Source organism: Bidens hawaiensis, unplaced genomic scaffold (assembly GCF_021521415.1).
Source record: "Bidens hawaiensis isolate Kalapana, Puna unplaced genomic scaffold, B.hawaiensis_p1.1 tig00004868_1, whole genome shotgun sequence".
In the NCBI taxonomy this organism is placed as follows: Eukaryota; Viridiplantae; Streptophyta; class Magnoliopsida; order Asterales; family Asteraceae; genus Bidens; species Bidens hawaiensis.
Genome location: NW_027491307.1, coordinates 528,455 through 541,478, shown reverse-complemented (window position 1 = coordinate 541,478; position 13,024 = coordinate 528,455). Strand labels below are relative to the sequence as shown.

The window sequence follows — 13,024 nt, the reverse complement described above, 5'->3', positions numbered from 1 at the left end:
ATTTGAAACACAACGGAAAGACAAGATAATTTATAAATGTATCTTACATGAACAAGACAAAAATAAATATGAGATACGTTGAGGTTCATCAATCAAACACTTAACCCATTAGTTAATTGAATACATTCTATTTAGAATTGCAGTATTTTTTTAAACTTGTATATAAAGCTTGTATGCGTGTAAAGCCACTTCGTTGACACTTCTTGATCTCAAGGACTTAAGTTTGCACGGCAAAAGCAATTACAGATACTATCGGACTTCGAACAACATGACTTCCATTCACCTCGTGCCAACTTAGATATCCAGAGTTACCAAAATACCCATCCTTGGTCGTAGCATCACCACTTATATCAACATCAACGATGACCTCAAACTTGGCTGTACTATATCTTTGTGTAAAAAATATCATAGAAGGCTTGACAACAACATTCATACCCCTAGGAGGAGTTTTAACCTTCCCTTGATAAGAACAACTTGGCGTCCCGACATTCATCAATACTCTTTGAAAAGTGTAACGAGTGATTTTTGTATTGTTTAAAACTACAATAAATGAAGGGTAGTTAAGATCCAGTGTCGCATTTGCACAATCAATCTTGGCTTTCTTCGAAATGATTCGAATTTCCTGTTTGGTGTAGTTCATTGCACAAAGATAGTTTATGTAATCGTGTGGTTGAATGTCGTAAACCAGACCAGGATCCATGGCTCTGTTTGGGTTAACATGCCCGGCACCATAATCTAGAGGGGTCCCTTGTTTCCCGCTATTTAAATCCAGGAGTATGCCATTGTTGTTGTCGAGAATATTGGCTGTTGTCATCATTGCAGACCTGATTGCAGCCGGACTCCAGTCACGATGGGTTGATTTTAGCAACGCAGCAATACCTACCACATGTGGACAAGACATGGATGTACCTGAATCGAGCTTGTAATTACTGAACAAGTAATCATCTCCAATTTGTGCACTTTGTCTATTTGGTGCCCACGCAGCCAAGATATCGACTCCTGGAGCTAAAATATCAGGTTTTAGGATCCATGGAGATTGGTTGCTAGGTCCTCTTGATGAAAAGTCTGCAACTTGTGGAGCTGGCTTAACACCCAATAAAGTTTCACCATACTTAACGCTAATACTCGCACTCTTAGTGTTGATTATGTACTTCTTTAATAGTTTTCCAAACTTCGGTTTGAGTACAACAAACGGAAATCTGAAGGTTTCTGGCCCAAAAAATTTACCGCGGTCTGAACTCAAGATAGCTCCGGCAGCTCCAATGGTTCTGAGTTCATAAAAAGTTGTTACATAATCGTCACATAAAATGTATTTGCCTTTAACATCTTTGGGATTAAGGGAGTTGTATGCACAAGTTTCTTTGCTTCTGTTCCCATATCCATAGTAGATTGGCACCTTCTCTACCAGCAGATCTTTCGGGAAAACCGATTTCCCGATTAGAGTCCCATAGTTCTTATCACCTGGTATAATATAAGCAGCGAAATCTCGGTCTACTGTGCCTGCACCAACGGTAGTGATCCATGGAGCTCCATTGTAGATACTGTAAGCATAAGGGCCATCATTACCAGCTGAGCAAGATACAAAGATCCCTTTTTCCATAGCTGCAAATGCTCCAATTGCAATAGGGTTTTTATAAAACGGTGTCTCATCAAATCCTAACGATAAAGACATCAGGTCCACACCGTCTTCTATGGCTTGATCCATTGCAGCCAGTGTGTCAGTTGCTGCTGCAGCATATGAGTCGTTGAAGAATACAACTTTGTACATTGCTAACTTGGCTTTCGGTGCTGTCACACCCGGCCCTGAGCGGCGGAAACAGCCGGGCGCGCGCGAGTGGGGATTGATAATTAAGCACGGGCCATTGCAAACATTCAAAGTAAGATTTTCATTGCGCATGAAATGTTTAATACAAATACATTACATTGTTTAAAAATTACATAAAAACATCCAAGTATAAAAACTGTTGAAGATTTCCACGCCATATCCCCTTGCGCGGCGGGAACAACCACGCGCATCGAAGGGATAGAACTAAAATCTTCCAAAAAGCTAGTTTTAGATGTTCAGCGTGAGGTGCTCTAAGTGTGACTCCAAGCGCTACCTAGATATCTCCTGAAAGACACGTAAAACATTTGAATCAGTATAAACTGAGTGAGTTCACAAGTTTTAGTAACTTGATAAATCGTATTGCATCATAATCTTGATAAAAATCATTCTGAAACATAATTCTGATAGCATCATTAAAACACATGCTTGGTAAAACATAGTTCTATCAACACATTCTGATAAAATCGTTCCGCGGGTTACGCGCGAACATTTCTGGGAACTGTGCTCGTCTGTGTAAGTGGCGCTGCCACTACGAGCGAAACAAGTAATACCGTCCCGCGGGTTACGCGCGGACACATCTGAAAAACCGTGCTCGTCTGTGTAAGTGGCGCTGCCACTACGAGCGAATAATACCGTCCCGCGGGTTACGCGCAGACGTTGTGCCGGAAAACAAGGCGCTCGTCTGCGTAAGAGGAGCGACCTCTACGAGCGGGCTCAAACCCATAGTACTGCCCCATGACCATACTAGGCACTCGTCTGTGTAAGAGGTGCGACCCCTACGAGTGGGCGGATCAAACCAGCAGTCCCTACCCTTAAGAGTTCCAATGGTAAAGTGATCACTTACTCGAATTCTGGCGCACATACATCGTAAACCATAGATAACCGTTTGCATTGCTCATCATGAAACATAATTTAAACACAATCGTTTGCATAACTTGTAAGTATAACATGATAAATCGTAATTTAAGTACGTGTCCCTCGCCCCGAAAACAGTTTAAAAAAACAGTGAAAATAGTGAAAATAGGGGCTGTGAGACTCACATGTGGTTCTTGTTAAGGGATTAATCGAGATTCGGGTTTTCTTGGTGTTGGCCTTTGAATTGAAGGTCTAGTAACTGGAACGGAATTGAAAATAACGGATGCTTGGGAGATGTTTAGTGCAAGTTTGCAGTTCTTAAGAGAGAAGTTTGAAGTGTGCTTGGGTGATAATTTAGGTTACATATTTATAGGCAAACTCAAGGGAACACAATCCCTTGCTTTAGGGGATTGTAATCTTTTCATATCTAGGTGTAATGATGATAAAGTATGGAAATTATTATTATTTATTTAAAAGTGGAGTAGTGGATAAAAGATTTTGATTTGATTTGGTCAGGACATGCAGGTCTGGGGTTGGTGAGAATAGGGTGGCTGACAGTTGACTTTTCATGTTACAGTGTGCTTTTTCAGGTACTTTTGTCAGTGTACAGTAAAAAGTGGAAAATCTCTGAAACACGCTACTGTTTTCTTTTGGGCGGGAGTAATCTCCTTACATCTGGAGAATAGACTAAGTGTTCTGCGCGTATCACTTGGTGCGCATAGCTTTCTGCGTGAAGGACATTTCTTTGCTGCGGGTAGGTGCGTAACCTTCTCGCAGTCAGGGACATTGAGTTTCATTTGTAGATTCTCCAGGTGGTCTTGGTATTTCAACATAGTGATCAGTTATGTTGAAGTCAATTCCATCTTGGAGCTTCAGACAAACTAGCTCTCAATGTTCCCGCCATGCGGGGAGGTTAGTTCCCCTTCCGCACGCGCATAGACGATTTGGGATGCACCCGCCTTAGCATCATGCGAGACGGTCAGCCCATTAGACAACATTAAGTTATAGAAACATAAAACCAATAAACTCGCGCATGGCGCATATAACATATGCCCACGCAGGTTCTTAACATGGTGCGCTTGCGCAGGGTGCACATAACAAATACCCGCGCCGATTCTAATATGGCGCGCTCGCGCAAGGCGCATATAACAAATGCACGCGCTGATTCTAATATGGCGCGCTCGCGCAAGGCGCATATAACATAATTACCTAATATTTAGGTTGATTACTTGGTTTAAGGGATTGGGAATTTACCGGGTGTCACATTCTCCCCCTGTTAAGAGAATTTCGTCCCGAAATTTAGGAGACGTCGCTGGCAGAAGCCATGTTCTGAAAGAGGTGTGGGTATTTCTTGCGCATCTGGTCTTCTCTTTCCCAAGTGAATTCAGGCCCACGCCTCGAGTTCCATTGAACCTTTACTAACTTGATTCTGCTTCTGCGTAACTTTTGTTCTTTCCAATCGGTTACTGCTATAGGTTCTTCTACGAAGTGCAGCTGTTTGTCGATGTGAATCTCTTCCAACGGCAAAATCAACGTTTCGTCAGATAAACACTTTTTGAGGTTGGACACATGAAACGTATCATGAACTCCACTGAGTTCGGCGGGTAAACGGAGTTTATAAGCAACCGGACCGATCCTTTCCAGGATCTCAAATGGTCCAATATAGCGCGGATTCAACTTTCCTCGCTTGCCGAAACGGGGGACTCCTTTCCATGGAGAGACTTTCAAAAGTACTCTATCCCCTACCTGAAACTCCAATGGTTTCCTTCGCACATCTGCGTAGCTCTTCTGTCTGTCGCGTGCTGTCTTAAGGCGATCCCGTATCTGAAAAATCTTGTCTGTTGTTTCTTGGATCAATTCTGGACCAGTCATTTGCTTGTCACCCACTTCAGCCCAGCACAGTGGGGATCTACACTTGCGCCCATACAAAGCTTCAAACGGCGCAGCCTTGAGGCTTGTGTGATAACTGTTGTTGTAAGAAAATTCAACCAATGGGAGATGAGTATCCCAGCTACCTCCGAAATCGATCGCGCCGCGCGCAGCATATCTTCCAATGTCTGGATTGTTCGCTCGCTTTGCCCATCCGTTTGAGGATGATAAGCTGTACTCATATCAAGGCGAGTACCTAGAGCTCCTTGTAACGATCTCCAAAACCTTGATGTGAACCGACTATCTCTATCAGAAATGATGGACACTGGGATTCCATGTTTTGAAACTACTTCTCGAATATACAATCGGGCTAACTTTTCCATCTTATCGGTTTCCTTGATCGGCAGGAAGTGTGCTGATTTAGTTAGCCGATCTACGATAACCCAGATTGTGTCATAACCCCCAGGTGTCCTTGGCAGTTTGGTGATGAAGTCCATAGAGATTTGTTCCCACTTCCACATGGGAATTTCTGGCTGCTGAAGTAACCCCGACGGCTACTGGTATTCAGCCTTTACCTTCGAACACGTCAGGCACTTACTGACATACGTCGCGATGGCGCCTTTAAGATTGGGCCACCAATACAGCGCTTTAACATCTTGGTACATCTTGTCTGCGCCAGGATGTACGGAATACCGAGTCTTGTGAGCTTCGTTTAATACTTGCTCGCGCAATCCTCCCTTGAGAGGGACCCATATGCGGTTAGCGAAATATAAATTGCCGTTCTCTTTAAGTTCCAAACTCTTAATCATACCCCTAAGGGATTCGTTTTTAGCAAACTCTGGTTTCAAGGCTTCTTGCTGAGCGTCTCGGATGCGGGTAGGGAGATCTGCGCGAAAGGTCAACCTTAGAGCCTTGACTCGTAGCGTTTTTATTCGCTCCTTCCTACTTAGCGCGTCTGCTACCACGTTCGCCTTTCCAGGGTGGTACTTTATTTCACAATCATAATCATTCAACAATTCAACCCATCTTCGTTGCCTCATGTTTAAATCCTTTTGATCAAATATATGTTGAAGGCTCTTGTGATCCGTAAAGATTATACACTTTGTACCATAGAGGTAATGGCGCCAAATCTTTAGCGCGAAGACAACCGCTCCAAGTTCCAGATCATGCGTTGTGTAGTTCTTTTCATTGGTCTTGAGTTGGCGCGAGGCATACGCTATGACTTTGTCTCGCTGCATAAGGACACATCCAAGTCCCTGATGTGAAGCGTCGCAGTAAACGACGATGTCATCCGTCCCCTCGGGCAGAGACAAAATTGGCGCACTACATAACTTCTGTTTCAACATTTGAAATGCTGTTTCCTGATTTTCGCCCCAAACAAACTTCTTGTCTTTCTGAGTTAGCGCGGTCAGTGGTAGAGCTATCTTGGAGAAGTTCTCAATGAAGCGTCGATAGTAGCCAGCTAGTCCTAGGAATTGCCTCACCTCAGTTGGGGTTTTTGGCGCTTCCCAGTTTTCGATGGCCTTGACTTTGGAAGGATCAACGTGTATTCCTTTTTCGTTTACAACGTGACCGAGAAAGTGAACTTCTCTAAGCCAAAACTCACATTTGGAAAACTTCGCATACAACTTTTCTTTCCTCAACAATTCCAAAATCAATCTCAGGTGTTGCTCATGCTCGGCCTTGGTCCGAGAGTAAATCAGAATATCATCTATAAACACAATCACAAACTTGTCCAAGTATGGTTTGCACACGCGGTTCATCAGATCCATGAATACAGCCGGCGCATTAGTTAGCCCGAAAGGCATCACTAAGAACTCATAATGGCCGTATCTAGTTCGGAAGGCTGTTTTCGGCACATCTTCCTCATGGACCCTAAGTTGGTGGTATCCTGACCGTAGATCTATCTTTGAATAATAACTGGATCCCTGCAACTGGTCAAATAAGTCGTCAATCCTTGGTAAGGGGTACCGATTCTTGACTGTCAGCTTGTTCAGCTCCCTGTAGTCAATACACATCCGGAAGGAACCATCCTTCTTCTTAACAAACAGTACTGGAGCTCCCCAAGGCGAAAAGCTTGGGCGTTTGAAACCCTTATCCAATAGTCCCTGTAACTGATTGGATAGCTCTTGCATCTCAGATGGAGCTAATCGATAAGGCGCTCGAGCTACTGGCGCAGCTCCTGGGACTAAATCAATACGAAATTCTACTTGTCGCGGCTGCGGCAATCCGGGCAAATCTTCAGGAAAAACTTCTGGAAATTCGCGCACTACTGGTAAGTCTTCAATTCTTCGCTCATCTCCTTTCTTCTCTACTACATGCGCCAGGAAGGCGTAGCACCCTTTCCTTAGGCATTTACGCGCCTTTAGGCACGAAATCAGTTTCGTCGCAACTCCCCTTCTTTCCCCTTGAATTACCAAGGTTTCTTCGTTCAACAGTGGGATCCGAACCTGCTTCTCATGGCAAATAACTTCCGCGCGGTTTTCGACTAACCAATCCATACCTACCACAATGTCAAAACTTCCCAAGTCTATTGGTAACAAGTTAATATTGAACCCGTGACCTCCCATGACTATAACACATTGTTCAGTTCTTTCGTTCGCGCATAACTGCCTACCATTGGCTAGTTCTATAGTATAAGGCGTGTCTAGCCTACTGGTTGCTAAGCCTAGGGAGTTTTTAAACTCAGCAGATATAAAACTTAGGTCAGCGCCAGTATCAAATAAGACAGATGCAAAATGGCCGTTAAGCAAAAACGTACCGGTTACAACATTCGGCTCTTCTTTAGCTTCACCCGCGCCGATCACAAAAGCTCTCCCGCGAGCTTGGATTCCCCTTTGCGGGCAATCCCGACTGAAATGCCCTGGCTTTCCGCATGCGTAGCAGTTGTCACTGGCTCCAGCTTCTTTAGCACGGCAATTCACCGTCTTGTGCCCTGGCCTGTTACATTTGGCGCACGTGACGCTCGCGCATTCACCCTCGTGGTGAAACTTGCATTTGTTGCACCATGGGTAAGGCCCGCTGTATCCTTTCCTTGATGGCTCCGCGGCTTGGATCGCGTAAACCCTTGCGCTTTCCTGCTTCTTGAACGGTGGCTGCTTGGAGTCGGACCCTCGGTGGTGAGAGTTCCATTTCCTCTTGGAGTCAGAGGTTCGCTGCTCGTTTCCGCGCGTAGTCAACATACCCGCACGGACCGTATCCCTTGTAAGGGTGATGGCCCGCGCTACCGCCTCATCAAAGGTTGGAGGCGCTGCGGCGTTGAGCGGAACCCTAACAACAGGAGGTAACCCAAAAATATACCTCTCGATCTTCTTTTCCTCCGTGTTTGCCATGTCTGGCACCAACTGGCAAAGCTCGTTGAACCGGTTGTTGTAGGCGTCGATATCCGTTCCTACCATGGTGTGGTTCCAGAATTCCTGCTGCAGACTCTGGATTTCTGCGCGAGAGCAGAACTTTCTCATCATCATTTCCTTCAGTTCCTCCCAGGTCTTGTGAAGAGCAACTTCTCGCCCCAAAGTCTTCACTTGAAGCTTCCACCAAGACGAAGCTGCTTCTTGGAACATGCATGTCGCGTAAAGGACCTTCTGGTTCTCACTACATCTGCTAATGGAGAGAACTGTCTCCATCTTGTCAATCCAGTTGTAGAGCCCAATGGCCCCTTCGGTACCCTTGAATGGCCAAGGCCTACAGGCCATGAATGTCTTATAGGAGCATCCTTTATCCAAGGCTCCTGAATCGGGTTCTGGGGTCTCGTTCTGACGACCCTGACTTGATTCGGCCTTGCTGGCCTCATGTGTCGCGATCGCCTGCGCGATTATTTCCGCGAGTTCCTCGGGTGTCATGGTGATTCCCTTGGCTCTAGTCGGAGGCATTCTCGCTTTAAAAGAGAACGAAAATATTTTAAACTTAGCGCATTTACTCTGAGCACATAATGTTCTTTATCTTTATTCACTAGACACTGTGTGACCCGTGTTCCTAAGTGTGTGTATAGTTTCTTTTGAAAATATTTTCTTTGAAAAATATTTCATGCGATTCCCCAACGGTTATAGTCTAGGTTAAAACTTCTTTTCCTAGTTCGCTATAACCAGTGCTCTGATACCAATCTGTCACACCCGGCCCTGAGCGGCGGAAACAGCCGGGCGCGCGCGAGTGGGGATTGATAATTAAGCACGGGCCATTGCAAACATTCAAAGTAAGATTTTCATTGCGCATGAAATGTTTAATACAAATACATTACATTGTTTAAAAATTACATAAAAACATCCAAGTATAAAAACTGTTGAAGATTTCCACGCCATATCCCCTTGCGCGGCGGGAACAACCACGCGCATCGAAGGGATAGAACTAAAATCTTCCAAAAAGCTAGTTTTAGATGTTCAGCGTGAGGTGCTCTAAGTGTGACTCCAAGCGCTACCTAGATATCTCCTGAAAGACACGTAAAACATTTGAATCAGTATAAACTGAGTGAGTTCACAAGTTTTAGTAACTTGATAAATCGTATTGCATCATAATCTTGATAAAAATCATTCTGAAACATAATTCTGATAGCATCATTAAAACACATGCTTGGTAAAACATAGTTCTATCAACACATTCTGATAAAATCGTTCCGCGGGTTACGCGCGAACATTTCTGGGAACTGTGCTCGTCTGTGTAAGTGGCGCTGCCACTACGAGCGAAACAAGTAATACCGTCCCGCGGGTTACGCGCGGACACATCTGAAAAACCGTGCTCGTCTGTGTAAGTGGCGCTGCCACTACGAGCGAATAATACCGTCCCGCGGGTTACGCGCAGACGTTGTGCCGGAAAACAAGGCGCTCGTCTGCGTAAGAGGAGCGACCTCTACGAGCGGGCTCAAACCCATAGTACTGCCCCATGACCATACTAGGCACTCGTCTGTGTAAGAGGTGCGACCCCTACGAGTGGGCGGATCAAACCAGCAGTCCCTACCCTTAAGAGTTCCAATGGTAAAGTGATCACTTACTCGAATTCTGGCGCACATACATCGTAAACCATAGATAACCGTTTGCATTGCTCATCATGAAACATAATTTAAACACAATCGTTTGCATAACTTGTAAGTATAACATGATAAATCGTAATTTAAGTACGTGTCCCTCGCCCCGAAAACAGTTTAAAAAAACAGTGAAAATAGTGAAAATAGGGGCTGTGAGACTCACATGTGGTTCTTGTTAAGGGATTAATCGAGATTCGGGTTTTCTTGGTGTTGGCCTTTGAATTGAAGGTCTAGTAACTGGAACGGAATTGAAAATAACGGATGCTTGGGAGATGTTTAGTGCAAGTTTGCAGTTCTTAAGAGAGAAGTTTGAAGTGTGCTTGGGTGATAATTTAGGTTACATATTTATAGGCAAACTCAAGGGAACACAATCCCTTGCTTTAGGGGATTGTAATCTTTTCATATCTAGGTGTAATGATGATAAAGTATGGAAATTATTATTATTTATTTAAAAGTGGAGTAGTGGATAAAAGATTTTGATTTGATTTGGTCAGGACATGCAGGTCTGGGGTTGGTGAGAATAGGGTGGCTGACAGTTGACTTTTCATGTTACAGTGTGCTTTTTCAGGTACTTTTGTCAGTGTACAGTAAAAAGTGGAAAATCTCTGAAACACGCTACTGTTTTCTTTTGGGCGGGAGTAATCTCCTTACATCTGGAGAATAGACTAAGTGTTCTGCGCGTATCACTTGGTGCGCATAGCTTTCTGCGTGAAGGACATTTCTTTGCTGCGGGTAGGTGCGTAACCTTCTCGCAGTCAGGGACATTGAGTTTCATTTGTAGATTCTCCAGGTGGTCTTGGTATTTCAACATAGTGATCAGTTATGTTGAAGTCAATTCCATCTTGGAGCTTCAGACAAACTAGCTCTCAATGTTCCCGCCATGCGGGGAGGTTAGTTCCCCTTCCGCACGCGCATAGACGATTTGGGATGCACCCGCCTTAGCATCATGCGAGACGGTCAGCCCATTAGACAACATTAAGTTATAGAAACATAAAACCAATACACTCGCGCATGGCGCATATAACATATGCCCACGCAGGTTCTTAACATGGTGCGCTTGCGCAGGGTGCACATAACAAATACCCGCGCCGATTCTAATATGGCGCGCTCGCGCAAGGCGCATATAACAAATGCACGCGCTGATTCTAATATGACGCGCTCGCGCAAGGCGCATATAACATAATTACCTAATATTTAGGTTGATTACTTGGTTTAAGGGATTGGGAATTTACCGGGTGTCACAGGTGCTATCCCTGTGGCAGTCCCGTTGGCATACCCGAAATAACTAGCAGACTGAACAAGAGTACCAGCAGCTGTTGAAGATGTATGTGTTCCATGCCCATAAAAATCTCTAGGAGAATCATAGTCATATTTTGTTGAGATTTTTTCCTTTCGGTGTTTCATCCCCTGGCTAAACGAACGCGCACCTATAATCTTTTTGTTACAGAAACCTTTGGCTTCACAAGCTCCACGCCAACGAGAAGGCACTCCCGACATTCCGTCGTCCTGAAAACTCTCACTTTCGGGCCAAATTCCAGTGTCGAATATGCCAATAATCGTATCTTCACCAAAATCAGAAACCGACCATAGTCCAGCATGTTTCTCTAGTCCCAAAAACTTCGGTGTGTGAGTCGTGTGAAGCTTGCCAAGTGTCTCTTCAAACGTTGCAAGATGGCCTGGCATTTGTTCAAGCCGCTTGAGCTGGGACTTGGTGAGGACTGTGCTGAATCCATCCATGACATGGTTATATGTGTAGAGATGCTTAGCTCGAACTTCATCTGAAAGTGAAGACAATACAGAAGTGTACCAGTCATGGTGATCAAGGAAGGGTGATGGCATCACTGATTTGTCCATAAGAATAATGTAAGCTTGATGATCATCTAAAGAGGATGAAGACGTGATTGAAATGACTCTGGAAATGAAAATAAAGAACACGAAACAAAGATTCAAAGGTTGTGCCATTTGGCTCGAATATGTTGTATAATGACGACAAATATATCTCAAATATGTTGTTCGAATTGCCGTAAGTTAGATGCATGCTATTTAAGGAGATGATAATCTTATTGTGACCATAAAGTCTAGATTTGTATGTATGGCCATTATGATAACCTGGGTTCTGGGGATATAAATGATGATAACCACTTAACCACTTATTAGTTATCCACGAAGAATACGAACAATTAAGAAGATTGACCATATGGACTTTTCATTTATTATCTCACTCTTGGTATTGATGGGTTGATTGTCGTGTTTTAGCTTTAACAGTTTGGCTGCTTAATGACAGAAAAGTCTACTAGATTCCTTGATATAACTTGATGCTTACGGTTAGATACTTGAAGGTTCAACTTCCATTTGTTCCAGAGGGATGAACTGAAATTAGGGACACCTTGTTACAGTTTTACGTATCAGATCCGATTCTGTTTCAATGACCAGCGCTACCGGAGTTATATATATCAATTTCACTTCCTTTTTTGTTGTTATTGATAATTTGATACTGTGAATAGATGAAAGTTGGTTCATGGAATTAAGCTATTTGTTAGAATTCGTAGTTAACATTTTGCGACGCAACTTGTAGCCCCTTTTGCCTGCCACTTTATCGTAATCGTTAGTTTAATGAGAAATCGATTTATTTGGTTTAAATAAAAAGTTATTGCAGCGGATATCTGATTGATGCTTTCAATTGATTGTTGCTTAATGATTTTATTGCAGTGGATATCAAGAACACAAAATAAATTTGATTGTGCATATGAATGATAATGAACAACAATTACATGGTTAATTAACAAATTTGATCAATTAACTTGGTGAATATAGATGTTTACGTACATTCAAGACACACTAAATGCCAGGTAACCGTTGTTGTAGAATCGTCACAATGGCTATGCCAATGTTAGTGAACAACTGATACTATGGTTATTTGTTAACGAACAGTAATATGAATCTATAATAGGTTACCCGACATTAATTATTCTATAATAATAATAATAATAATAATAATAAAAGTTAAGTGCAAAAATCACTCCTTTGGCGGGATGCGTTTTTCTAGAATCGACCATGTGGTAGGTTTTTTCGCAAGTATCACCCCGGTAGTGAGTTTTTTTTTTTTTGTTTTTTTTACAATTGCCTTTGCTGTCTAGTCAAACGTTTGGATGATTGCCAAAAAAGGGTAGGAGGTTGATTTTTGCTTCGAGGTTTGTGTAAAACCGATTTGAACCATAGGGTGAGATATTCCCCCTACGGATTCTCATCTATTCGCCACATTCAACCCTATAGTTGAAGAATCAAAGTCATGCACACTCTGTATCTTCAAATTGGAGGTTGTTTATGTGTAATGGTTGGTGGATTTTTGAGGGTTCGTCTACATGAGGAGGAGTATCTTCTATTGTTCAACCGGTACTCCATTTATGGTAAGTAGATTTTGAATTGGTTTTTAGCTTAAGTGTTTAAAAAAGAGTAAA

The 13,024-nt window shown here is 43.3% G+C and overlaps 1 protein-coding gene across 1 annotated transcript; it reads right to left on the bottom strand.

Annotated features, from left to right (window-relative positions):
* LOC143628309 (subtilisin-like protease SBT1.7) lies at nucleotides 1-11,985 on the bottom strand. The gene is made up of 2 exons (XM_077097938.1): nucleotides 10,799-11,985; nucleotides 1-1,788 (listed from the first exon to the last, which is right to left on the bottom strand). Exons 1-2 carry the CDS (start codon nucleotides 11,526-11,528, stop codon nucleotides 218-220), a joined length of 2,301 nt encoding a protein of 766 aa, XP_076954053.1. The 5' UTR covers nucleotides 11,529-11,985; the 3' UTR covers nucleotides 1-217.
* Nucleotides 11,986-13,024: the final 1,039 nt, after the last annotated feature.